The sequence below is a fragment of the Delphinapterus leucas genome, chromosome 20 (genome assembly GCF_059928025.1).
Source record: "Delphinapterus leucas isolate spDelLeu-1000000601 "Yukka" chromosome 20, BTC_Dleu_Yukka2, whole genome shotgun sequence".
Taxonomy (NCBI): Eukaryota; Metazoa; Chordata; class Mammalia; order Artiodactyla; family Monodontidae; genus Delphinapterus; species Delphinapterus leucas.
Genome location: NC_143148.1, coordinates 27,275,827 through 27,303,680, shown reverse-complemented (window position 1 = coordinate 27,303,680; position 27,854 = coordinate 27,275,827). Strand labels below are relative to the sequence as shown.

At 40.9% G+C, this 27,854-nt stretch overlaps 1 protein-coding gene and 1 pseudogene across 2 annotated transcripts in view; one reads left to right on the top strand and one right to left on the bottom strand.

The window, feature by feature from the left end:
- TENT4B (terminal nucleotidyltransferase 4B) overlaps positions 1 to 27,854 on the bottom strand; it is a 62,261-nt gene that overhangs the window by 14,832 nt on the left and 19,575 nt on the right. For both annotated transcript variants that reach the window (XM_022555151.3, XM_022555150.3), the window contains exons 2-3: positions 1,860 to 1,983; positions 109 to 155 (exon numbers count right to left, since the gene is read on the bottom strand). In XM_022555151.3, the coding sequence (XP_022410859.1) occupies positions 109 to 155; positions 1,860 to 1,983 (171 nt within the window). The remainder of the gene's footprint in view (positions 1 to 108; positions 156 to 1,859; positions 1,984 to 27,854) is intronic.
- On the top strand, positions 17,845 to 20,126 carry LOC149744634 (large ribosomal subunit protein eL21 pseudogene; annotated as a pseudogene).

Below are 27,854 nucleotides of genomic sequence, written 5' to 3'. Positions count from 1 at the left end.
TTTTGTTTCATAAACCTGCTTTGTTTCAACTCTTACACATTCAACAGTCAAAGCGCAGACACTCTAAAAAAATGTACAATCCCTTATGAGTGCCATAAATGTACTAACCTAGTAGGTAAATACAGGCCAGTTTTAAAACTTCCAAATATCTGGACCTAAAAGAGAAAAAATTGTTATATTAAAATATCAGATGAAAAGCCACCAAGCTATGGAGAAATGCAGGGTTTTGCCACCCTCTACTGGTAATTTTTAGTACTACAAGAGCATTTTTTTTCTAACACCGTGCTTTCATGAAGCGGGATCCCGTGGCTTATAGGCAGACATTCGGAATATAGCTTAAACTTATTAGGTTCAAATATCAAATATGTAGACTTAAATAGAAACCTATCAAAAGTAATGTTCAGGTCACTAATGTTCCCTGATAATCTAGAGATATAATCACAAATCCTTAACTTCTGTTCTCTCAAAAGGAATCTTCGCATAGATTACTGCATTAGGGTCAGACTACTTCAGTTCCAGGACAAGTGCCAGCCTGTAGGCCATCTCCACAGAGAACACCAGGCACTGTCATTATAACATCATGCTGTGGCATAAAATCAGGACATATCCTATCTCAAACCACAGAGAACAGTGGAAGACTCAGGCAAATACGTGTTTGCAAGTAATTGCAATAAAGGATGAACAATGAAAAAACTTCAACTTTTGAGGTGAGATGGACCCAGGAACCTAATCACAGCCTCGTGCGCCTCATCTGCAAAAAAAAATTGTGGATAAAATCCCCCACCTCAGAAGGAGGAGGACTGATTTAGATCAGGGTTTCTCAACTTCAGCACTGCTGGCATCCGGGGCAGATAATTCTTTGTGTTGAGGAGCTGTCCTGTGCATCATGTGATGTTTAGCAACCTCCCTGGCCTCTACTCACCAGATACCAGGAGCACCTCACCAGTCACGATAATAAAAAATGTCTCTGACATTGCCAGATGCCTCCTGGGGGAGAAACTTATCCCCGGTTGAAAGCTGTCAATCTAGATCACATGGGAGGAACAACGTGGTATACAGTGGCTGCTCAATAAAATATTATTAGTGTCCTCCCCTCTTCCCTGTACCTACAGTATCTTATTTGAGGCTTCTCTGTTTTGCCAACTGGACCAGAAAAACTTCCCTGGCTTCACCTTTACCAGCCCATGACGGAGTCTAAAGAAAAGCTATACAACACAATGTACAATGTAATGGATTCTAATAAGTTACTTCTTCGAATGCACAAAATTGTACAACAGACCCTCAAAGGAGCCCTAAAAAGTGAGTGTCCACAATAAGAACCACAAATAAGCAGAGGAAATCTTGGGCAAAAGTTTTGTTCACTGGGTGGGAGCTATACTGGGAGGCAAGGAGTGATTAGAAAAAGAGAAGAAAACAGCAGTTTCAGGAAAGTAGAACACACGCCTGCATTAGCCTAGGAAAACGAATTTCAAATGACATAAGAAATTCCTACTTGACATCTTCATTCAGCTGTACACAATTATGTAATGTTCATACTGACAGGCTGGAACAAAATAGTAACAGCGTTTTGATACATCACATCCAAATAACCCACTACTACAAGGAGGCTTTATTTGTCTTTCTTCTCTTTATAGTAATGATTCCTAAAAATAGTTTGCAGTTAGTAGCTGCTATTCAGTACTGCAAAGAAACAGTTTTAAGTAAGTCATCCAATTCAATGCAAATAATTAGGAAGCCCAAAATTCTAAAAGCTGAAGAAAATTCTTTGCTTTTAAAATTTCATTAGATCACAACTCTACAGATGCACATACACAGGGATATTACCACCGAAGCACCCTTCTACCCAGACAGGTACTCACGTCAGCACTGGGCCAGAGTTCCTTAATCACACTCTCGATCCTGTTCACCACCTCCATCCGCATCTTCTCCTCCTCTGGTCTTGGAGACATGTATTCATAAAAATCACTTATTTCTTCGTGCAGACTGAAAAAAAAAAAGCAGAAAAGTTAATATGAGCGGGGCCAGACTAATGAGAAATCACTAGCTTAAATAATCTTACCTCCTTAAGTCTATAAGATAACTCAGTTGATGATTTTACATTCACAGATTTCTCACCTTAATTTTAAAGTTACAATTCATGCTAAAATGGGAACGTACAAAATTTAATCAAAATGCCAAAATAAATAAAACAAGAAATTCCAAATTCCAAGAAGCCTTAATAGAAGTGTACTAGCAGCTCTCATAGCACGTATTTATCTGCCTGTGCAGAATATTTGCTGGGTGCTGGTGATTTTTAAATTTCTTAAACTTCAAGTGTAAGGCCTGGCCTCTGCCTTTACACTTCTGATCCAGTAGATATGAACACAAGAAGATACAGAATCTAGGTGGCAAAGACAAGCTTCCTGGCAGCGCGGATGACCCTCTAACCCCTCTGTAATCCATTCCTCACAGGAGCAAAACAGCGTGTCTTTCATAATGTTTGCTTCGTGAATTAAGTGTCAAATGAATAGGTCAGCCAGTGAATATCAGCAAAGACCTGAAAAGAATGGCTGGCAGACGAGGCTCCACGAAGGAGCTAAGACGACTTCCAGAGACCGAGAGGTACAAGGCACACTCAGGGAGCCCCGAGCAGAGGGCACAGCCTGTGGCGGAGGGAGGAGTAAAGGGAGGAACAGCAGCTGAGAGCAAGGCAGAGCCTGATGGCGGCAGGCTTTGAACGAAAAGCTAAGAAGTTCAGACCTTCCCCGGGGTAACGGAGCTATTTAAATGCCTCTGAGAGGGACCCGGGAAAGGCCGACTTAAAAAATGGAGCATTTTAAGAAGATTCATCTGGCAGTGGTGCCAACAATGGATTGGGAAAGAGACGAGACTGGAGGCGGAGGAATGGCTCATAAACTACTGCAACTGTAGAAGAACTAACTAGCTGAAGGCCTGGAGGATGGTGGAAGGAAAGAAATGGGCTCCAGAAGTGCCACACACACGGACACAATGGCTGGGCCGCAGGGCATGACCAGCAGTGGAAAGACAGGAGTGAGGACACCTGCAAGGGCTGAGGCCTGAGCGGCTGGGGGCATCAATGAACAAGATGAAAGGAAAAACTAGGCTGGCGAAGGGGCTGGGTGTAGTCAATTACTACTGCAGAAGAGAAGAAGACGAAAATAGCATTCCTTAACAAGCTGGCGCAACTGTGAAGCGCTACCTCTAGGAGGGAAAACTGAATATAAAATGGGAGGAAGTCTGCTGAACTTGCGTTGGATGCAGACAAGGTGGGAGGCCGGGCTCCAGGTAGCTGGAGGTAAGCCAGAGTGAGGTTGTGCTCGTGGCATCTCAGTCTAGCACCACTGTGATGGACCAGGAAGCCAGGAGAAGGGCACTAGTTAAATCGCAATGGGTGTCAAGTGCCAGAGGGGAGCATGCTGGGGGGCAGTGGCAGGCAGTGCAGCCTCGAAGCAACAGAATCCGGAAGGAGGGGTGTGCCCGCAGCGGCAAGCCCATTCAGGTCCAGAGCGCGTACGGGATTCACAGGAAGCTAGAAACACCAGGACATCCAAAATGGTTATAAAGAAAGGAAAGAAAAATGTCTAAATCCCAACCTCCGCTGGCTATAACATTTAAAATGTGGCTGAGTAAGCAATCAACAGTTTCTGCCTCTTCTGATGTTTTATTTTTAGACAGAGTCAAAAACACTTGAGTTCCAGACTCAGGCTCAGCCTGAGGGCAGCTATGTTCTTTTTGAAAAGCAACTGGCACTTTCTGGCCTTGGTGTCCTCAGGCACGACCAAAGGGTTGGCAACAGGGAGCCTTTTCAGCCCCTTAGTTTCAAACCCTGGGCCATTTGGTAAGGAATGATTTATAGCAGCGTTCTGCCTGTTCACTGTGCAATACCACAGAAAACTGGATTTTAAAACTCCAGGGATGGGCTTCCCTGGTGGCGTGGTGGTTGGGAGTCCGCCTGCTGATGCAGGGGACACGGGTTCGTGCCCCGGTCCGGGAGGATCCCACATGCCACGGAGCGGCTGGGCCCGTGAGCCGTGGCCGCTGAGCCTGCGCGTCCGGAGCCTGTGCTCCGCAATGGGAGAGGCCACAACAGTGAGAGGCCCGCGTACCGCAAAAAAAAAAAAAAAACTCCAGGGAGTTCTGCAGGTGGAATCAAGTCTTCCTTGGTATGCTTCTAGGTACCCTAGGATCTTCTGATTTTTTTTAAGCTTCCCAGGTTTTAATATATTCTCTAAGGTTATCCCCTTTGGCTTCTTAAAGATAACAGCTAAAATGACTAGTCATTACAGAGTTTACAGCTTGCTTTACTCTTCTGCACTTTTGGCAGGGATGAGGCCCACAAATAAACAACAAAATAAACGGACTTCTTATCTAACTGGATCATTTGCTATGTATCAGAGTTTGTGGTTCGAAAGCAGATCACTGTAGAATACTTCCATTTTAACCAATGGAAAAAACCTCCTAAATTTGACTGTTATCTATTCTACAAAGGCCCACTTACACATTTTCTAATTCAAATACAGGCAAAAAATATTTAGCCTGTCTTCCAGTTAATCTTCAAGTCATATGAAACTAAATAAGAACACTACCGAGTGCCCACGTTCAGGGCATTACAAGGAAAAAGGCTAGTCACACATGATCCTTGCACTGGGTAGTTTCCATCTAATGATGAAAAGAAATACTCATTTGAAGTAGTTTTGTGATGTGTAATATATATATTCTGCACTGTTCCACCACAGGCAGGTTGCAGATAAACAGGAGTGCTTTCCAATGATGATAGCTTCGGGAAATGGAAAGGGGTTGCCTTGCAAGGTAGTAAGGTCCCCGTCACTACAAGTATAAATAAAAAAAACTAGATGACCATAAAGCAAACAAAGGTCTTAGAAGAGATTTCTGAACTTGGTAAAAAGTGGAGAAGATTCTAAAATTCCTGTTTATCACTAGGCTTTTAGGTTTCTAATTAGCACATTAATTTGGAGACAAGATATTACAGTTTTACGTGACAAATCCTTGAATCAAGACTACCCTAAACTTTAAAAATCCATGGAACCATCTTCCCGTTTAGGAAAATATGGTTCTACAGCTTATCTGTAGATTTGCATTTGCCATATTGGAAGGGGGAAAGAGGAATAAAGGAAAAAGGGAGGGCTATTAAAACAAAAACGTACTCGAACAGTAAGAACAAGAGAACCCATCTCAAGCCTGCCAGGGTCATCTCTTTACCCACACCAAACACAAACATCACTACCTATATCTCGTCTATATTTAACTAGCTACTTGTAAAATGCTTAAAGAACTAAGTGAGAAATGTTGGTATATTTAGGAAATAAATTTCCAGTAAAGATTTTTAAATAATTCTGAGGGGCTCTATCCCTGTGGACTGCATAATTTTACTGGCATGGTGCCATGTATATCTAGGGGCGGCTTCAAAAATCCTGAAGGAACTGACTCCCATTTTTGGAGTAACTACTGCATGCCTGGCACACCTCTGAGTGACATGATGACCTAATAAAGGCTGGAAACTAGAGAAACTTTGCAAGTTTGCTTTCACATATTAACGCAACTTTGTGCCTCTGAAATCAATGACTCAGAGAAAACTTTAGTTTCCCCCACATCTGGGTCAAAACTCAGTATGATTAATTAGTAAACATTGCTGTATGCTACATACGCAGCCTTATGGTTTCTCATCTTAAATTAATAAAATACAGCTCTCCTGTGATCAAAATTCCTGAGTGATCAAAACACAGTGCCCTCTATCAGGATATCAATGTTTTCTTTTTATAAGATAAAGTGAGCATGAAAGCACACCCACTCCCTGTTTTTAAAGGAAAAGTACATAATATAAAAGCAATATGATAAAGTAGGTGCTACTATACAACTGGAGAGGATACCACCCCCCCAAAAAAACAGAATCAAAATTAATTTGCTGGGGTAAAATTTACATTAATCTCAAAATTAATGATAATACAAAAATTTAAAGTGACAAGGAAGAAATATCAACAAAAAATAGCTTCTGTATTTTAAAAAGTACAACCCCACAGATAATTTAGGTCAAAACAGAGACATGAAAAAAAAAAAATTGCTTCTGCTCTGAGAAAAGTTCCACCAGGGAGAAATGTTAGCCTCTCAAAATGGCCCTCAAAGGCTCAGTTTCTCTGGCTATCAAAGGGAAGAACTGCTTCACACCCTTTCAGCTGGGTTGCCCAGGGTGGCGGTGTGAGTCTCTTAGGAGCTTCTGTACCCTCAAAACCAGAGGCAACATGGCAGTCTCCCTGATGCCTCCGGGCCAAGGCAGGCAGATCACCCACTGCTGGCCCCGCTGCTCAACACTGCTCCCTGCAGTTCAGCCAAAATCTGTTCAGGGGCTGCTTCCTGAGGGACACCTGCCCAGCTTGCAATGTGCCTGAGAACACTGCCACATCAAGGGCAAGCTTTCCAGTTTCCATAACTGAAGTCCTCATTAATTATAACTTCAGATTTACATGAAGGCATTGACAAAGTTCTATTCAATTACTCCCCCCCCAAATTTTAAGATTAATAATAACCAATTTTGACAAGGACATATGGAAAAGGCACTCACATGCTGTATGTAAAAATATAAACTACTACAACCTCTCCAGAGGTTGTTGTATTAATTAGTGATAAATAATGCTTATATAAATAATTTTTAAAATCCCATTATGTCATTAAAATCAGGATCTGGAAGAGTATCTTATCTGCAGTCCTATGTTTACTGCAGCATTATTCACAATAGCCAAGATATGGAAACAACCGAAATGCACATTGACAGATGAACAGATAAAGGAAACATGGTCTATATCTATAATGACATATTATTCAGCCTTAAAAAAGGAAATCTTGCCATTTGCAACACAGACAAACCTGAAGGACATTATGCTAAGTAAAATAAGCCACTCAGAGAAAGACACATACTGCATGATTCCACTTATAGGCAGTATTTAAAACAAACTCACAGAGGCAGAGAACAGAATTGTGGGTGCTAGGGGCTGGCATGGGGGTGTGGGTGGGGAGTTGTTCAATGGGTATAAAGTTTCAGTTAAACAAGATGAATAAGTTCCACAGATATGCTGTACAACACAGTGTCTGTAGTTAACAATACTGTGTTATGCACTTAAAAATTTGTTAAGAGGGTAGATTTCGTGTTGCATTCTTACCACAAAACAAGTGAGGGGACACAAGGAAACTTTTGCAGGTGCTGGACGTATCAATTACCTTGACTGCAGTAATGGTTTCATGGGGGGATGCATATGTCCAAACTCATCGAGTTGAATATTTGCATGAAATATGTGCAGGTTTTTGTAAAGCTGTTTAAGAACAAATCCCCTTCTTTTCACCCTTCAGAAATATTTCCATGAGGGAACAAGGATATTCACCACAGCATGATTTAGGATACTAAGTAACTGAGAAACAGCCTCGATGTCCATCAATGGGATCCAATTAAATAATCATAGGAGTACTCATTGACCTTCCCTTGAACTATAGCCAATAACCCATTAAAAAGAATGATGAAGAGCTAAATGAGCTGAGAGAGAAAGATCTAAGATTTGTTATGTTTAAAAGAAAGGATCCCTTTCATGTACATTAAAAAGACACACACAGGGACTTCCCCGGTGGTCGAGTGGGTAAGACTCCATGCTCCCAATGCAGGGGGCCCAGGTTCGATCCCTGGTCAGGGAAAGAGATCCCACATGCCGCAACGAAGATCCCGCGTGCCACAGCTAAGACCCGGCGCAGCCAAATAAATAAATAAAATAAATTTTAAAAGATAAAATAAAGTAATAAAAACACACACACAAAGAGAGAGAGTCACCATATGTTTCTATTTGCATTACAAGTTTTCTGGAAGGAGAACTGTTAACAGTGATGGCTGTGGGGACAGGGCATGGCAGGAGAGGTAGGGACACTTTAGTTTTTTATTTCGTATCACTCTGTATAATCTTGTAATTTTTTTAAAACCACTAGTGCTTATTTGTTTGTCTGCTTTTCTAACAGGAATCATCATTATCTGTTGGGAGAGATTACAGGTCACTTGTCATCTTCTTTATATTTTCCATGTGAAAAATACACACGTGTGTGTATCTCCCCAAAGCTTCGCCCCCACAGAACACGGTCTATATACCATACTGTTTATGGTGACTAAACCTGGTGAGTGAATTTGGGGGTGGGAAGAGACTCACTTTTTTTAAAGTATACACTGATATATATATAGTCTATCATTTAAAATGCATACACGTTAATTACCATTGTATATTTTTATAACACGGAAAAATATCATTAAAGAAAATTAACACTTAAAGGAAAAAGACTCAGCTTACTCTAATAATCGAGCTTTGCAGACCAAAAGGCTACACACCAGGCAGCTGGAAGACTTGAGCAGAGAGGGACCCCAAACCCGGGCACGCAGCAACTGACACATGACACAGTTGGGAAGTTACGGCATGCATGATGCAGTGAGTATAGTAGTAAGTTTCTGCTGCTGTCTGACTCACCCCTTCTAGGGACTTAAATGTGTGTGTATATGCAAGACAAATTTCTGGAAGAATACATAAAACTGCTCGCAGTGGTTTCCTCTGGGGGGAGGGGGTGGGACTGAGGTCTGAGGTATAGGGATTTATACAGCCTTTTGTACTGTTTGATTTTTTTCAAATGCAAGTAGGCACCAAGAGAAGTGAATAACAGCAAGCCCTGGGGCAATCCCTAGAGCAGTCTGAGTGACATCTTCAGGAGGCTCTAGAATTTGATTTTTACAAAGAAATTGTCACACACACACACACACACACACACACACACACACACACGTCCTATATTTCCGGCTGCCGGCTAGACTCCTCTACCTATATGTCACCTCAAACTCATTCAAAATGAAATTCCTTGTCTTCTTCCAAAACCTAGCCTTCCTGCTTGCATTTTCTTCCCTGAGTTATTGTTTCCCCAAAATGGAAACCAAACTGGTCTCCCTGCCCCTAGCTTTTCCCTTCTCTGGGCCATCTTCCACGTGAGCACCCTTCCTCAAGCTATCTGTGTCATTTCCTGATGCCTCTTCCCCCCCAGTACAGCCACAAAGAACTGTACTGGTACACGCCAGGCCTCCTCAAGAGCCCCGCCCTTGTACAGGCAGGCCCTGTGCCTGGAACACCTTTTTACTCAGCCTTTGCGAGCTCCACTAGCACCTCCTCAGTCAAGTTCCCAGAAGCAGTGTCACTTCAGCTCCTCCGCAGCGCTCCTGCCCCTCTAGTCTTAGTCCTACCTCCTGCCCAGCAGTCAATCCAAGCGAGTTCACAGCAGATGCCCTGCTCACAGGCCTCCCTGCTCCGACTCGACTCTCCGAGGCAGCTCTGTGTCCCCAGACCCAGGACACAGTACAGAAAAGCACTTCTTGAGGAAGGGACCCTCAGCTGACATATGTACATCTACCCACACCCACGTCCACATGTCATAAAACTTCATGTCAGGCATAGAAGATAAGAATTTTGATTTTAGGCGCTAAATATAGGAGTTCACACAAATAGGAAACACACTTACATACTAGAACCCTTGAGAGAGAGTGTGAAAGGGATTTCCTGTCAGGAGACAGCGCAGGGCTTTAGTTCATGTCTCTTAGCCATTTGCCCCCAGACCTATCTGAAGAGGTGAGACGTTCTTCCCTCAAAAAAGCATTAGGAAAAAGTTGTCTTCAAGTAGAAACAAATGCCAAAGGCATTTATAACCAGGGGAACATGAAGCTTCTTTCTTCACAGCTCTATCTCACCATAATTCACTTCCAATATTTTAAAATCAAATTGGCAGTCTTACACTTCAAATAGGGACAACTCAGTTGAGAATTTAACAGTGAGAAGACATGGTATTTGAGGGTCATGTTATCCACAAAAAACAAAACTAACGTAATAAAAACCAAATTTGACAGATTTTTGGCAGTAAAATTATATTTAAACACATACATCAGGATCTGAGATTAAGAATACCAGCTTTTATTTTGGTTGTAATCAAGAGAAAAAACAATAATATATAAAAGCACTAAAGAGAAGCAATTTTAAAAACCCTGAAGTTATAATAAAAATAACTGAACGTGGGGCTTCCCTGGCGGTCCAGTGGTTAAGACTCCCCTGCCTCCAGTGCAGGGGACGCAGGTTTGATCCCTGGTTGGGGAACTAAGATCCCACGTGCCACGCACGTGGCGTGGGAAGGAAAGAAAGGAAAGAAAGGGAGGGAGGGAGGGAGAGGGAGAGGAAGAGGGAAGGAGGGAGGGAGGGAGGGAGAAAGAGAGAGAGAGAGAGAGAGAAAGGGAGAGAGAGAAAGAGAGAAAGAAAGAGAGAGAGAGAAAGAGGGAAAGAAAGAAAGAAAGGGAGAAAGAGAGAGAGAAAGAGAAAGAAAGAAAGAAAGGAAGGAAGGAAGGAAGGAGAAAGAGAGAAAGGAAGAAAGAAAGAAAGAAATGTGTCTCAAACTGGCCCTGTAGATACTTCTTCTAAGTCCATATGTTCTCTATAAGAATTTTTAAATTGTGTGTTTTCACTTCAATATTACTCTAATAGCATTAGCATGAGCTTGTTCTGGATCATCCAGATGCTTCTCTGGAAACAGAGAGCTGCCCAGGGATTCTCCAGCCCACATGTGCTGTTGTGTTTACCATCAAGCTAAGGCCAAAGAAGAGGATTTTAATTGGTCTGTACTAACAGTCAAGAACAGGGTAAGACCTGATACATGTATCACACATATATGCCAAGTAAAGGTCAAACGGCACCCCTGAACATTTCTACAGTTTTCAGAATAGAGAAAAATGATGAGAGAACTGAGTTGTCACATGGCAAGGTACCAAAGGCATTTCCAGTGCATTCCCAACACCACAGCAGGCAATATCATATTTACATTGAGAGTAGCAATATGATCTGCATAAAACATCATCTGTCCCATAAATTATTTTTAATTTTATTGATTCTGTCATTTTATCTGTATTTACCTGGTTGTTTTGTTTTTGTAACCTTTTTTAAGCATAAGAAATTTATCCTTGTGTGCATTCTTACATTATAATAAAAATAACTCAAGCTAGGGTGCCAAGAGCAGTCGATGGAGAAAGGACAGTCTTTTCAAAAAATGGTGCTGGGCGGCTTCCCTGGTGGCGCAATGGTTGAGAGTCCGCCTGCCGATGCAGGGGACACGGGTTCGTGCTCCGGTCCGGGAAGATCCCACGTGCCGCAGAGCGGCTAGGCCCATGAGCCATGGCCACTTAGCCTGTGCGTCTGGAGCCTGTGCTCCGCAACAGGAGAGGCCACAACAGTGAGAGGCCCGCGTACCGGAAAAAAAAAAAAAAAGAGAGAGTGAAAAGACAACCAACAGAATGGGAGAAAATATTTTCAAATCATCTATCTGATAAGGGATTAAGATCCAAAATATACAAAGAACTCCTACAATTCAACAACAAAATCAAATCCCAATTCAAAAATGGACAAAGGACTTGAATGGACATTTCTCCAAAGAAGAACTATGGATGACCAATAAGCACATGAAAAGATACTCAACACCAATAGTCATTAGAGAAATGCAAATCAGTACCATCAGATTACTTCAACCCATTAGGATGGCTATTATCAAATAAACAGAAATTAACAAGTGTTGGTGAAATGTGGAAAAATCGGAACCCTCCTGCATTGCGGGTGGGAATATAAAATGATTAGCTCAGGTGGAAAACTGTGGCAGTTCCTTAAAAAGTAGAATTACCATATGATGCAGCAATTCCACTCCTAGGTACAAACCCAGAAGAACTGAACGCAGAAACTCGAGATGTTTATACACCAATGTTCATAGCATTATTCACAATAGCCAAAAGGTGGAAACAAACCAAATGTCCATCAACAGATGAATGGATAAACAAAATGTGGAATATTAGTTGGCATTAAAAACGAAGGATAGGGCTTCCCTGGTGGCGCAGTGGTTGAGAGTCCGCCTGCCGATGCAGGGGACACAGGTTCGTGCCCCAGTCTGGGAAGATCCCACATGCCGCGGAGCGGCTGGGCCCGTGAGCCATGGCCACTGAGCCTGCGCATCGGGAGCCTGTGCTCCACAAACGGGAGAGGCCGCAACAGTGAGAGGCCCGCGTACCGACAAAAATAAAATAAATAAATAAATAAATAAAAACGAAGGATATTTTGATATATGTCATAGCGTGCATGTTAAGAACATTATGCTAAGTGAAGCAATAAGTCAGACACAAAAGGACAAATATTGTATGTTTCCATTTATATGAAGTACCTAGAATAGGCAAATTCAGCGGGAAAGCAGAACAGAGGTTAGTTACCAGGGGCTGGAGGGGAGGGGGGAAAGGGGAGTGACAGTTTAATGGGTAGATAGTTTCTGCTTGGAATGACGAAAAATTCTGGAAACTGATAGTGGTGACGGTTGGACAGTGATGTGAATGTACTTAATGCCACTGAACTGTATACTTAACAATGGTAAATTTTATGTTATGTATATTTTATCACAATAAGAAAAACTTAAGCTAACACTGGATATCTGCCAAAAATATTTTATGAAGATCTTAATCTGAGAAACACTGCTACAGAGTTAGAATTAAAAATTAAACCATTTATGTAATGTTTAAAAATATAGACACCAATGGTATATATTGCTATGGATGTAAACACAGAAGCATAAAAACATCAGCGTTGCAAGAGTGGTTACCTCTGGGAAAGGAGGGAGGTAAATGGGAGGTATGCCAAACAGTGTTCAAGTGTACCTGAAAAGTTATATTCCTTATGTAAAGGAAAAAAAAGAAAAAAAAAAATGGAAGAAAAGAAGGGAGGGAGGGAGGGAAAAAAGGGAAAAAGTCAAATTTGTTAAATCCAGATGGTGGGTACTCAGGGGTTCATTGCTATTCTGTATCCTCTACATATGTTTGAAATAGTTAATAATAAAAATTTGAAGTGACTAAGAATCAAAAGTTTACATAATAAGGAATTAAAACTTCCTTTAGCCATTCTACACAATGAATGAGCAGACAGCCCAGACACAGGCCACATTCCCAATTTACCATCAAGAGCACCTTCTACTTCCCATCTTCCCCTCTCCCCATAGATCTAAGCTGCCATCAAGCAGTCAGAGCTGTCAATCAGCATTCACTAGCCAGACTTTTCTATCTCTCACTCTGAGACCATAATTGGTCTTACAATTTTTGCTTGCCTCCAAAATTGCAAGTTAAAAAAACACTAATTCCCATTAGAATTAATGTAAAAACTGCAGCATTTCTACATACAATTAAATTCATACCAGGCTAGTAGTAATACAGTTACGACTGGTTCATAATTACTTACTGCAGGTAACTGAAAATTGTCAATAAAAGGCAAAAATTCCCAAATAAGCCAGAACTTTGAAGCAACTGCAACTTGGAGCTTTGCTACTTTGCCAGTTATATCAAAAGTGTACAAATAAGATCAGGGTAGAAATAACCCTAGAGCCATTCATAGTCATTCTTTCTCTCTCTCCCTCTCCCTCTCCCTCTCTCTCTCTCTCTCTCTCACACACACACACACACAACACACAATTAGATCTTTTTTTTTCTTTTAGCCAAAACACTATTTCTATGTAAGTATGGGAGATGTAAAAGTACACCAGGCTCAAAATGACACTAAGAACCAGAAGAGGGAACACTCCTAGGTATCTATCCAAGGGAAATGAAAACGTATACCCACGCAAAAGCTGTTCATAACAGCATTGTTCACAATAGCCAAAAAGTGGAAACAATCCAAGTGTCCATCAATTGATGAATGGATAAACAAAATGTGGACACACTGAAATGTTATTCAGCCACATAAAGGCATGATACATACTACAACATGGATGAACCTTAAAAACACGCTAAGTGAAAGAAGGCACACACAAAAGGACACCTAAGCTATATAATTCCATTTACATGAAATGCTCAAAATAAGCAAATCCGTAGAGATAGAAAGTAACTGCTAGTGGATATGAGGCTTGTTTTGGGGGTGATGAAAATATTCTAAAACTTATTCTGATGATAGCTGCACACCTCTGTGAATATACTAAAAGACATCTGAACTGTACGTATCTCAGTGAGGCTATTATCAGGGAAAAAAGAAAAAACAAGGACAAGCTGCCATTACAGACCCCAAAAGATTCTGCCTCAACTTGTACGTTACCACAAAGCAAAATAAGAGGAATAGGAGAGTCTGTAAGTCAATAGAAAGAAGACTTGTATATCCAGGTGGTAGATGACTTAACACAAACCCAAAACAAAATAACTTGACATTTTACTTAGCACATGAACCAAGGTAACAGGCAAATTGTTACGCTTTTTGAAATACTGAAAGACCCAAAAAGGACCTAGGGATCCCAGGGTCAACATGTATCTAAGGCATACAGAACTTTTAACGCAACATCAATCTAATCCGAGAGTCCCAATAGCTTCTCCACATGTCATTAGAGAGTCCATGAATCTGCGCCTGCCCATCTCAGCTCCCTCCTGGGCACTGCTGGTTTCACAGGATAATCCTCAAGCATCCACAGAAGTCAAAAACGAAAAAACAAAAACAAAAACTCTTTTCACCATTAACTTCCCTAACAATGAGCATATATTATATGTCCTTAAGTTTACCATTACTTAGGGGGTCTTGTCTTATTTTACGGAAAGTTATATAAATCTGAATAAGTCTTTGACATTCTCCATTGGAAGACACAACCACCCATTTCTGGAACTGCTGAATCCCTCATGTAATTACCTCTTTCCTGGGCATATGATCTTCTGGTCAAGGACAAACTGCCAATGTTCTAATTCAGTGGTGCCAAGTTCATTATTACCTCACTTTCAGATAAGAAAGTGATACGCGTGAGAAAAATCAGAACATTAACACACTAGAAACTTCAAAGTAGAATAATAATACAGCCAACACATTTACACATACCTCAACAAACAAACACACACACCAACAAACCCATGAGGCAAAAATCTCACAACCACTATTCCATGACAAAAATAAGTAAACGGATAAAGCCCAAATCTACTTGGGGGTAGGGGGGTGCAGGGTAGGAGCCTGGGAGCCTTCAGAAAAGCGGTAACAGTTTCCCTCATTCACCGTTAACCTTCACAGTCTTTCTAACACATAATGGGACCAGCAATTTTACTTTGAGGAACACAGATGGAGAAACTGGCTCAAAAGTAAACAACACTTATAAGTATGTTTCTCATGCTTTATTCACAACAGAAAATGAAAAGCAACTTAGATGTCCAACAACAAGGGCGTGCTTTAGTAAACCCTGGTATATAGTTATGTAGGAAAATATGGTCTACCCTCTCCAAAAAACACTGCATCGTAGACTATGTAAATACACGGAAAAGACCATGCAAGATGTAAACTAGGAGAAGCAATAAGATCTTTCAAGTAGAAGAAAATTGTATATTTTTAAATGGATCTTTTACAATGACACTTAAATAAGAGTTTATGGAGACTAATATTAGTTGATAATTTTTAATGAAGAGCTTCTTTGAAGTGGCATATTTGTTGTTATTGTACAGTCAAGTTGATCAAATATACAATACAAATTACTGAATATACAACGTAAAGTTTCTAACACTATTACGAAAGGCAAGCACCAAAGAAAATGCAGAACTCATCAAATTCTCTTGATACTTCTTGCTGTTTTGACACAGTTATTCTGGCTACCATTACCTGTTAATCATCCTCACATCACTAACCTAATTCAGCGTTTTTTATAAACTATTTCCAAGTCAGCAGCCAGCACAATGGCACTGGGCGTGAAGACATTCAGGGTCTGCGAAGCAAACCCAAAACGCTCCTCAAATTTTTGACAATTATAAACAAAAAAATTGCTCTGCTACTCGTGTGTCTTCACTGAAATATTTGCAAATTCAATGAAGTCCAGAAAATTCTCCTGAGTTCCCCTCCTCAACACTTCTGCAGCATGACCTGGCTGGAGGACAATTTAGCATTTTGCCCCAGCAATCACAGCACATGTGCACACAGAGGCATCCACAAGAATGTTCACTGCAGCACTGGAATAGGAAACAGTGGAAACAACATTTGTGCTCACCAGGAGGAAAATGGCTTTAAAAATTATGGTACAACTACACAGTTGAATTCTACACAGCACGTGAACTGACACGAAAACATTTCCAAGATACATTATTTGGAAAAAACCAAAATTTACAAAATAAGTCCACCCAGTAGGAAAAGTTCTGGGAGGATCCACAGGACACTGGAAACAATCACTACCTCTGAAGAAGAGGCTGGAGCTAAGAATAAGAATGGTGGTCAAAGGAGACTCCTGACTTTTCTGTAACGTTTTGAGTTTTTACAAGGAGAATAAGTTCATGCCTTATTTCCATAATTATAATTTAAGAAAAATCTCTGGATCATAAATTGCATGTGATTTATCTAATATTCCATTAAGGGAATTCAAATCTATATGAACACAGGTGGTTTGGGTCTAACTGATAAAGGGCATTGAAGGTGCCCTGTCTTCACATTTAAATACAAAAACACACTTCCCTCTGTACCTCTCCAACAATGTAAATATGTTTCCTTCCTTAAAAACAACCCCAGACACCCTCCTCGCCAAAAAAAAAAAAAAAAAAAGGAAAAAAGCACTTTTAGTACAAGACCAAATTTTTAAAAAATCTTACACATAATCTCAAACTACTTAATAAGCGTTTTTACTTTTCATCCAAAAAACGATAGTGTTACAAAGCCTTAGCCAAACTTCACCTCATTAAGATGATGTCTGTTGCCCACATAACTATTTTGAAGTTGTTTCATTCACTTGGTCTGGTTTTAATCAATACAGAAAAGTTAGTGGGAAGGCAAAGCTATTCCATTTTGAGCATAATTTCGGAGGACTTCCAGCATCTCATCTCCCGCCTCAACAAGGAACCCCTCTTATAGCAAGGGGGTCCAAGGGATTCTGATAATTAGCCGGATTTGGGAACCCACGCTCTAAAAGTGGGTTTTAAGCAGTACCTCTCAACCCGTGCTGCATACGACGTGAGAGCCACCACCCACTGCAGACCTATTAAATCAGAATCTCTGAGGAGTGGGTTCCCGTCATCAACTCTCTTTTTTAACTTCCTCAGATTGAGAACCCTGTGTTGAAGTAACTGGTTTAGGCGTTGCTCTTATCCAGCTCAGGAAGCAGAACACCATTATCTGCATGGGCCATAGGAAACGCAGTGGCAGCCAGCAGAGGAGCTGAAACACCAACCCCCAGTTTTATTTGAAATCACAGAGTTAGGCTAACAGGACCAGATTCTCTATAACTAAGATCCATTATAGACTAGGGCTAGTAAGAAGCCCTGGTTTCAACTAAAGATAAAGTCACTCCACTAACTTGAAACTTGGTAAAGACATTTAACCTCTCTGAGGTTCAAATTATCAATTTTTTAAAGGACTGGAATAAATGACCTCCGAAGATCCTCTGATCTCAAACCCCATGATGATTCTACCATATGGCCACAAATCAATCAAGTCCATAAGCAGAGTGTTCTTAAATAAATGCATGAATATCTTCTGCGAGTATCAGATTCATCATACATATAATTTTATGCTAATCTACATAAAAATTCTATTCATCATCACACCATAAGAAATCCTAACTGAACCTAATTAGATTCTATCAGATCAATCACAAGTGAAAATTAAACTAGTCACATAAGTCTCAAAATAAATACAGGGACTTCCCTGGTGGCGCAGTGGATAAGACTCCACGCTCCCAATGCAGGGGGCCCAGGTTCAATCCCTGGTTGGGGAACTAGACCCCACATGCGTGCTGCAACTAAGAGTTTGCATGCCACAACTAAGGAGCCCGCGAGCCACAACTAAGGAGCCCTGGAGCTGCAGGTAAGGAGCTTGCGAGCCACAACTAAGACCCAACGCAACCAAATAAATATTTCTTTAAAAATTAAACAAACAAATAAATAAATAAGACTATAAAAATAAACAACCTAATCCTACACCTAAAGCAACTAGAGAAAGAAGAACAAAAAAACCCCCAAGTCAGTAGAAGGAAAGAAATCATAAAGATCAGAGCAGAAATATATGAAATAGAAACGAAGAAAACAATAGCAAAGATCAATAAAACTAAAAGCTGGTTCTTTGAGAAGATAAACAAAATTGATAAACCCTTAGCCAGACTCATCAAGAAAAAAGGGAGAGGACGCAAATAAGTAAAATTAGAAATGAAAAAGGAGAAATCACAACTGACACTGCAGAATTACAAAGGATCATAAGAGACTACCACAAACAACTATATGCCAATAAAATGGACAACCACGAAGAAATGGACAAATTCTTGGAATGGTACAGATTTCCAAGACTGAACCAGAAAGAAATAGAAAATATAAACAGACCCATCACAAACAATGAAATTGAAACTGTAATTAAAAATCTTCCAACAGCTTTTCGGCCGGAACCACCATCTTCCAGTAATTCGCCAAAATGATCAACACAAAGGGAAAGAGGAGGGGCACCCGCTACATGTTCTCCAGGCCCTTTAGAAAATATGGAGTTGTTCCGTTGGCCACATACATGAGAATCTACAAGAAAGGTGATACTGTAGATATCTGGACACTGTTCAGAAAGTTATACCCCAGGCTTCCCTGGTGGCACAGTGGTTGAGAGTCCGCCTGCCGATGCAGGGACACGGGTTCGTGCCCCGGTTCGGGAGGATCCCACGTGCCGCGGAGCGGCTGGGCCCGTGAGCCATGGCCGCTGAGCCTGCGTGTCCGGAGCCTGTGCTCTGCAACAGGAGAGGCCACAGCAGTGAGAGGCCCGCATACCGCAAAAAAAAAAAAAAAAAAAAAAAGGAATACCCCAGAAATGTTACCATGGCAAAACTGGGAGAGTCTACAATGTTACCCAGCATGCTGTTGGCATCATTGTAAACAAACAAGTTAAGGGCAAGATTCTTGCCAAGAGAATTAATGTGCGTATCGAGCATATTAAGCACTCTAAGAGCCGAGACAGCTTCCTGAAACTGGTGAAGGAAAATGATCATAAAAAGAAGGAAGCCAAAGAGGAAGGTACTTGGGGTCAACTGAAGTGCCAGCCTGCTCCACCCAGAGAAGCACACTTTGTGAGAACCAATGGAAAGGATCCTGAACTGTTAGAGCCCATTCCCTATGAATTCATGGCATGATGGGTGTAAAGAAAATAGAAGACCTGGACTGTATAAATGTTTCTCTTAATTGAGTAGAAGTGTGTGACCCCCCTCCCCCAACCAAATATTTAAAGCACATTTTAACTGTGTCCAAATTCAGTGGGTGACATCTTTTTACTTTTCAAATTTAGTGGGTTTTCTTCCTGAAAGATGTGAGGTAGTTTGTTGTGCAGTATACTCCACTAGTTAATAAACTGCTAGATATTACTTATAAAATATTTGTACTAGTTTGAAAATAGTCTCTAAATTCCTATGAACAAAGGATTTAAAATAAATGAATTAAAGGTTAAAAAAAAAAACCTTCCAACAAACAAAAGTCCAGGACCAGATGGCTTCACAGGTGAATTTTATCAAACATTTAGAGAAGAGCTAACACTGCTCCTTCTCAAACTCTTCCAAAAGATTGCTGAGGGGGGAACACTCCCAAATTCATTCTACGAAAACACCATCACCCTGATACCAAAACCAGAAAAAGATACCACAAAAAAAGAAAACTACAGGCCAATATCACTGATGAACATAGATGCAAAAATCCTCAACAAAATACTAGCAAACAGAATCCAACAGCACATTAAAAGGATCATATACCATGATCAAGTGGGATTTATCCCAGGGATGCAAAGGTTCTTCAATATACACAAATCAATCAATGTGATATACCATATTAATAAATTAAGAAATAAAAACCATATGATCATCTCAATAGACACAGAAAAAGCTTTTGACAAAATTCAACACCCATTTATGATTAAAAACTCTCCAGAAAACGGGCATAGAGGGAACCTACCTCAACATAATAAAGGCCATATATGACAAACCCACAGCAAACATCATTCTCAATGGTGAAAAACTGAAAGCATTTCCTCTAAGATCAGGAACAAGACAAGGATGTCCACTCTCACCACTATTATTCAACATAGTTTTGGAAGTCCTAGCCACGGCAATCAGAGAAGAAAAAGATATAAAAGGAATACAAATTGGAAAAGAAGAAGTAAAACTGTCACTGTTTGCAGATGACATGACACTATACATGGAGAATCCTAAAGATGCCACCAGAAAACTACTAGAGCTAATCAATGAATTTGGTAAAGTTGCAGGATACAAAATTAATGCACAGAAATCTCTGGCATTCCTATATACTAACAACACAAAATCAGAAAGAGAAATTAAGGAAACAATCCCATTTACCATCGCAACAAAAAGAATAAAATACCTAGGAATAAACCTATCTAAAGGGGCGAAAGACTTGTACTCAGAAAACTAAAACACTGATGAAAGAAATCAAAGATGACATAAACAGATGGAGAAATATACCATGTTCTTGGATTGGAAGAATCAACGTTGTGAAAATGACTCTACTACCCAAAGAAATTTACAGATTCAATGCAATCCCTATCAAACTACCAATCACATTCTTCACAGAATTAGAACAAAAAATTTTACAATTCGTATGGAAACACAAAAGACCCTGAATACCCAAAGCAATCTTGAGAAAGAAAAACGGAGCTGGAGGAATCAGGCTCCCCGACTTCAAACTATACTACAAAGCTATAGTAATCAAGACAGTATGGTACTGGCACAAAAACAGAAATATAGATCAATGGAATAGGATAGAAAGCCCAGAGATAAACCCACACACATATGGTCACCTAATTTATGACAAAGAAGGCAAGAACATACAATGGAGAAAAGACAACCTCTTCAATATGTGGTGCTGGGAAAACTGGACAGCTACTTGTAAAAGAATGAAATTAGAACACTACCTAACACCATACACAAAAATAAACTCCAAATGGATTAAAGACCTAAGTGTAAGACCAGACACTATAAAACTCTTAGAGGAAAACATAGGAAAAACAATCTTTGACATAAATCACAGCAAGATTTTTTTTGACCCACCTCCTAGAGTAATGAAAATAAAAACAAACAAATGGGACCTAATTAAACTTAAAAGCTTTTGCACAGCAAAGGAAACCATAAACAAGACAAAAAGACAACCCTCAGAATGGGAGAAAATATTTGCAAAGGAAACAGACAAAGAATTAATCTCCAAAATATACAAACAGCTCATGGAGCTCAACATCTGTCATACAGAGTGAAGTCAGAAACAGAAAAACAAACACCATATGCTAATGCATATATATGGAATCTAAAGAAAAAAAAAATGGTACTGGGCTTCCCTGGTGGCGCAGTGGTTGAGAATCCGCCTGCCGATGCAGGGGACACGAGTTTGTGCCCCGGTCCGGTTAGATCCCACATGCCGCGGAGCGGCTAGGCCCGTGAGCCATGGCCGCTGAGCCTGTGCATCTGGAGCCTGTGCTCTGCAATGGGAGAGGCCACAACAGTGAGAGGCCCGCGTACCGTAAAAAAAAAAAAAAAAAAAAAGGTACTGATGAACCTAGTGGCAGGGCAGGAATAAAGACACAGACATAAAGAATGGACTTGAGCACACGGGGCGGGGTGTGGGGGTAAGCTGGGGTGAAGTGAGAGTAGCATCGACGTATATATACACTACCGAATGTAAAATAGTTAGCTAGTGGGAAGCAGCCGCATAGCACAGGGAGATCAGCTCGGTGCTTTGCAACAACCTAGAGGGGTGGGATAGGGAGGGTGGGGAGGAGGCTCAAGAGGGAGGGGATAGGGGGATATATGTATGCATATGGCTGATTCATCTTGTTGTACAACAGAAACTGACACAGTATTGTGAAGCAATTATACTCCAATAAAGATCTATTTTAAAAAATAATAAAAAGATATACATAAATAAAACTATAAAAATAAATACATACATTTGGAATAAAGAAATTTTAAAAATAATTCAACCTTTTCTTTGTCAATGTTCTGATTAAAGGAAATTTTTTCCCATTTTTAAAAACTGTGGTAAAATATGCATAAAATTTACCATTTTAACCATTTTTAAGTGTGCAGTTCTATGGCATTAAGACATACACATCTACTCAGCCATAAAAAGAAACGAAATTGATTTATTTGTAGTGAGGTGGATGGACCGAGAGACTGTCATACAGAGTGAAGTAAGTCAGAAAGAGAAAAACAAATACCGTATGCTAACACATATATATGGAATCTAAAAAAAAAAAAAAGGTCATGAAGAACCTAGAGGCAGGATGGGAATAAAGACGCAGGCCTACTGGAGAATGGACTTGAGAACACGGGGAGGGGGAAGGGTAAGCTGGGACAAAGTGAGCGAGTGGCATGGACATATTTACACTACCAAACGTAAAATAGATAGCTAGTGGGAAGCAGCGGCATAGCAAAGGGAGATCAGCTCAGTGCTTTGTGACCACTTAGAGGGGCGGGATAGGGAGGGCGGGAAGGAGGGAGATGCAAGAGGGAAGAGTTATGGGGATATATGTATATGTATAGCTGATTCACTTTGTTATAAAGCAGAAACTAACACACCACTGTAAAGCAATTATACTCCAATAAAGACGCTAAAAAAACAAAAAAAGACATACACATCTTGTGAAACTATCACTACTATCCATCCATAGCACTTTTTTTTTTAAACCACTTTACTGAAGTATGACTGACACATAATATAACCATACTTGTAAAACTATCACCAACCATCAAGGCCAAAAACATATCCAGCACCTCCCAAAAGTTTCCTCCTGCCCCCTTTATTTACTTTTTTAATGTGTGTGGTAAGAATACGTAACAAAAGACATACCCTCTTAGCATATTATAGTATACAATATAGTACTATTAGTTATAGGCACCATGCTGTATAGATCTTCAAAACTTGTTTATACTGCATAACTGAAACTTTGCTTCAGAACTTGTTTTTTTTCTTTTTTTTGTTTGCGTTCGGTCTTCATTGCTGTGTGCGGGCTTCCTCTAGTTGCGGTGAGCAGGGGCTACTCTTTGTTGCGGTGCGCAGGCTTCTCGTTGCGGTGGCTTCTCTTGGTGCAGTGCACGAACTCTAGGCGCACAGGCTTCAGTAGCTGTGGCTCACGGGCTCAGTAGTTGCAGCATGCAGGCCCTAAAGCACGCGGGCTTCCGTAGTTGCAGTGTGTGCTCCACAAATTTTTTTTTTTTTTTTTTTTTTTTTGCGGTGCGCGGGCCTCTCACTGCTGTGGCCTCTCCTGCAGCGGAGCACAGGCTCTGGACGCGCAGGCTCAGCGACCATGGCTCACAGGCCCAGCCGCTCCGCGGCATGTGGGATCTTTCCGGACCGGGGCACGAACCCGTGTCCCCTGCATCGGCAGGCGGACTCTCAACCACTGCGCCACCAGGGAAGCCCTCCACAACTTTTTAATCTTCCCCAAATGAAACTCTGTACCCATTAAACACTAACTCCCCATTCTCTTCTCCCCCGCCCCCAAACCCCTAGCAGTCACTGTTCTACTTTCTGTCTCTATGAATTTAACTCCTCCCTAGGTATCTCATAGAAGTAGAATCACATTCAATTCTGTCCTTTGTGACTGGCTTTTTTTTCACTTAGCACGTCCTTAAGTTTCACCCATGTCGTAGCATGTGTCAATTTCCTTCCCTTATAAAGCTGAATGATATTACATTGTGTGTATATTACAACATTTTGTTTACCCATTCATCCATCAATGAACACTTGGGTTGCTTCATTCTGATTTTTTTTTTTTTAACTGTATGTTACTTTGAAGTCACATACAATAAAAATGAGAGAACCTTACATCATCACATTTCTTGGGGGGGAAAAAAAAGACCTGTAAGCAGATCACATTCTGGGCCATAAAACACACCTTAAAAAATTTTAAATCATACAAAGTATACTCTCAGACCTCAGTGGAATTAAACGAGAAATCAGTAATTTAAAAATAGCTGGAAAATCCCAAATATAATATTTGAAGATTAAATATGCAATACTTGGAGACTAAATAATTGGGAAATTAAAACTTGGGTCAAAGAAGTTGTCTCAAGAGATAGTCCTAACTAAATGAAAGTGAAAATATAACTTATCAAAACTTGTGACATGCAGGGAAAGCAGTACATAGAGTAAAATTTATACCACTGAATGCAAATATTAAAAAAGAGAAAGGGATTCCCTGGTGGCGCAGTGATTGAGAGCCCCCCTGCCAATGCAGGGGACGTGGGTTCGAGCCCTGGTCCGGGAAGATCCCACATGCTGCGGAGCAGCTGGGCCCGTGCGCTACAGCTGCTGAGCCTGCGCTCTGGAGCCTACAAGCCACAACTACTGAGCCCACATGCCACAACTACGGAAGCCTGCATGCCTAGAGCCTGTGCTCCGCAACAAGAGAAGCCACCACAATGAGAAGCCCGCGCACCACAACGAAGAGTAGCCCCTGCTTGCTGCAACCAGAGAAAGCCTGCGAGCACCAATGAAGACCCAGTGCAGCCAAAAATAAATAAATTTATAAAAAAATAAAGAAAGAAAAGAAGAGAGATCTAAAATTCAATTATCTAAGTTTCTACCTTAGGAAACTAGAAAAAGGTGAACAAATTATGTTCAAAGTAAGGACGAGAAAAATAATTAAAATTTGAGCAGAAATCAGTGAAAAAAGAAATCTATAGAGAAAAATCAGTGAAACAAAAGCTGACTCTTTGGAAAGATCAATGAAATGGATAAACCTCTAGCCAAATTGAGAAAAAAGAAAGAAGACACTAATTACTAACATCAGAAATGAATGAAGGGCCATCACTACTGATCCTATGGATATTAACAGGAAGATAAAGAAATATTATGAACCCACAAATTGATAACCTAGATAAAATACACCAATTCCTTGAAAGAGACAATCTACCAGGATTTATACAAGAAGAAAAGAACAATCTGAATAGGCCTATGTCTATTAAGGAAACTGAATCAATAACTAATAACGCTCTTAAAATAAAAAGCAACAACCCCAGATGGGTTCACTAGGGAAATCTACCAAAGATCTAAGGAAGAAATTATCTTAATTTTCTACAATCTCTTCCAGAAAATAGAAGCAGAGGAAATCGTTTGTAATGTATTCTCTGAGACGATTACCCTAATCCCCAAACCAAAGACATTATAAGAAAAACTACAGACCAATCTCTCTGATGTATCTCTGAACACAGATGTAAAAATCTTGAACAAAATATTAGCAAACCAAATACAACAACGTACAAAAAGAATTATACACCATGACCAAGTGGGATTTATTCCAGGTATGCAAGACTGGGTCAACACTCAAAAATAAATTTATGTAATCCATCACATCAACAGGCTAAAGAAGAAAAATCCTATAATCATATCAAAAAGACAGAAAAAGCATTTGAAAAAAATCTAACACCCAATCAAAAACACTCAGGGGGCTTCCCTGGTGGCGCAGTGGTTGAGAGTCCGCCTGCCGGTGCAGGGGACACGGGTTCGTGCCCCGGTCGGGGAAGATCCCACATGCTGCGGAGAGGCTGGGCCTGTGAGCCATGGCCGCTGAGCCTGCACGTCCGGAGCCTGTGCTCCGCAGCGGGAGAGGCCACAACAGTGAGAGGCCCGCGTACTGCAAAAAAAAAAAAAAAACACTCAGGAAGGGAATTCCATGGTGGTCCAATGGTTACGACTGCAGGGGGCATGGGTTCAATCCCTAGTTGGAGAACTAATATTCCCCCATGCCTCGTGGTGCGCCGCCCACCCCCCCCCAAAAAAAAAAAAAAAAAAAAACTCAGGAAACCGGAAATAGAGGGGAAGTTACTCAACTTGATAAAGAACATATTACAGATATCTTCCAGCTACTTAATGATGTAAATTAGATGCTTTCCCACTAAGATTAGGGACAAGGCAAGGTGTCCACTCTCACCACTCCTAATCAGCATCCTATTGGAAGTCCTAATGCAATAGAACGAAACAAGGAAATAAAAAGTGTACGCATTGGAAAGGAAGAATAAAATTGCCTTTGTTTGCTACTGACATGATTATCTATGTAGAAAATCCCAAAGAAGTAACAAAAAAATTCCTGGAACTAGGTTACAGGATACAAAGTTAATAAACAAAAGTCAATTGCTTCCTTATATACCAGCAATAAACAAATGAAACATGAAATTTAAAATGCAATACCATTTTAAAAAAACCCAAAACAGAAATACTTAGGTATAAATGTAACAACATACGATCAAGATCTATATGAAGAAAACTACAAAACTCTGATGAAAGAAATCAAAGATCTATTCCATTTCTTTGCAACTTGATCTACAGATTCGATGAAATCCCAATCAAAATTCAGCAAGACATTTTGTACATATCAACAAACTGATTCTAAAATTTATATGGAAAGGCAAAAGATCCAGAATAGCCAAAATAATATAGAAGGAGAAGAACAAAGTCAGAGGAATGACAACACCTGACTTCAAGACTTACTATGATGCTAAAGTAATCAAGACAGTGTGGTACTGGCGAAAGGCGAGACATGGAACAGAATAGAAAGCCCAGGGCTTCCCTGGTGGTGCAGTGGTTGGGAGTCCGCCTGCCGACGCAGGGGACACGGGTTCGTGCCCCGGTCCGGGAGGATCCCACGTGCCACGGAGCGGCTGGGCCCGTGAGCCATGGCCGCTGAGCCTGCGTGTGCGGAGCCTGTGCTCCGCAACGAGAGAGGCTGCAACAGGGAGAGGCCCACGTACCGCAAAAGAAAAACAAACAAACAAACAAACAAAAAAACACAAAACTATAAAATTCCTAGAAGATAACCTAAGAAAAAATTTAGGTGACCTTGAGTTTGGCCATGACTTTTCAGACACAATACCAAAAGCACAGTCCATAAAAGAAAATTGCTAAATTGGACTTCACTAAAAGTAAAAACTTCTGCTCTGCAAAGGACACTGTCAAGAGAAGGAAAAGGCAAGCCATCGACTGGGAAAAATTTTTTTACAAAACACATATTTAAGGGACTTCCCTGGTGGTCCAGTGTTAAAGAATCCACCTTGCAATGCAGGGGATGCAGGTTCAATCCCTGGTCGAGGAACTAAGATCCCACATGCTGCAGGGCAACTAAGACCGCGCACCACAATTAATAAGCTCGCGCGCCTCAACTAGAGAGCCTGCGGGCCGCAAACTACGGAGTCCACGCGCCCTGGAGCCTGCCTGCGCACCACAACTAGAGAAGAGGAAACCCATACACCACAACTAGAGAGAAGCCCGAGTGTCACAACGAAGAGCCCGTGCGCCACAGCGAAAGATCCCATATGCTTCAATGAAGATTCCACACGCCGCAACTAAGACCCGACGCAGCCAAAAATAAATAAAATAAATAAATAAATAATTTTAAAAAAATACATATTTAATAAAGGACTGGTATCCAAAATATTTAAAACTCAACAATAAGAAAATAACCTAACTGGGCTTCCCTGGTGTCGCAGTGGTTGAGATTCTGCCTTCCAATGCAGGGGACACGGGTTCGAGCCCTGGTCTGGGAAGATCCCACATGCCGCGGAGCAACTAAGCCCGTGAGCCACAACTACTGAGCCTGCGCATCTGGAGCCCGTGCTCCGCAACAAGAGAAGTCGCGATAGTGAGAGGCCTGCGCACCGCGATGAAGAGTGGCCCCCGCTTGCCCCAACTGGAGAAGGCCCTCGCGCAGAAATGAAGACCCAACACAGCAAAAATAAATTAATTAATTAATTTAAAAAAAGAAAGAAAATAACCTAACTTACAAATGAGCAAAACATGGAGTATCATCTATAAAAATATC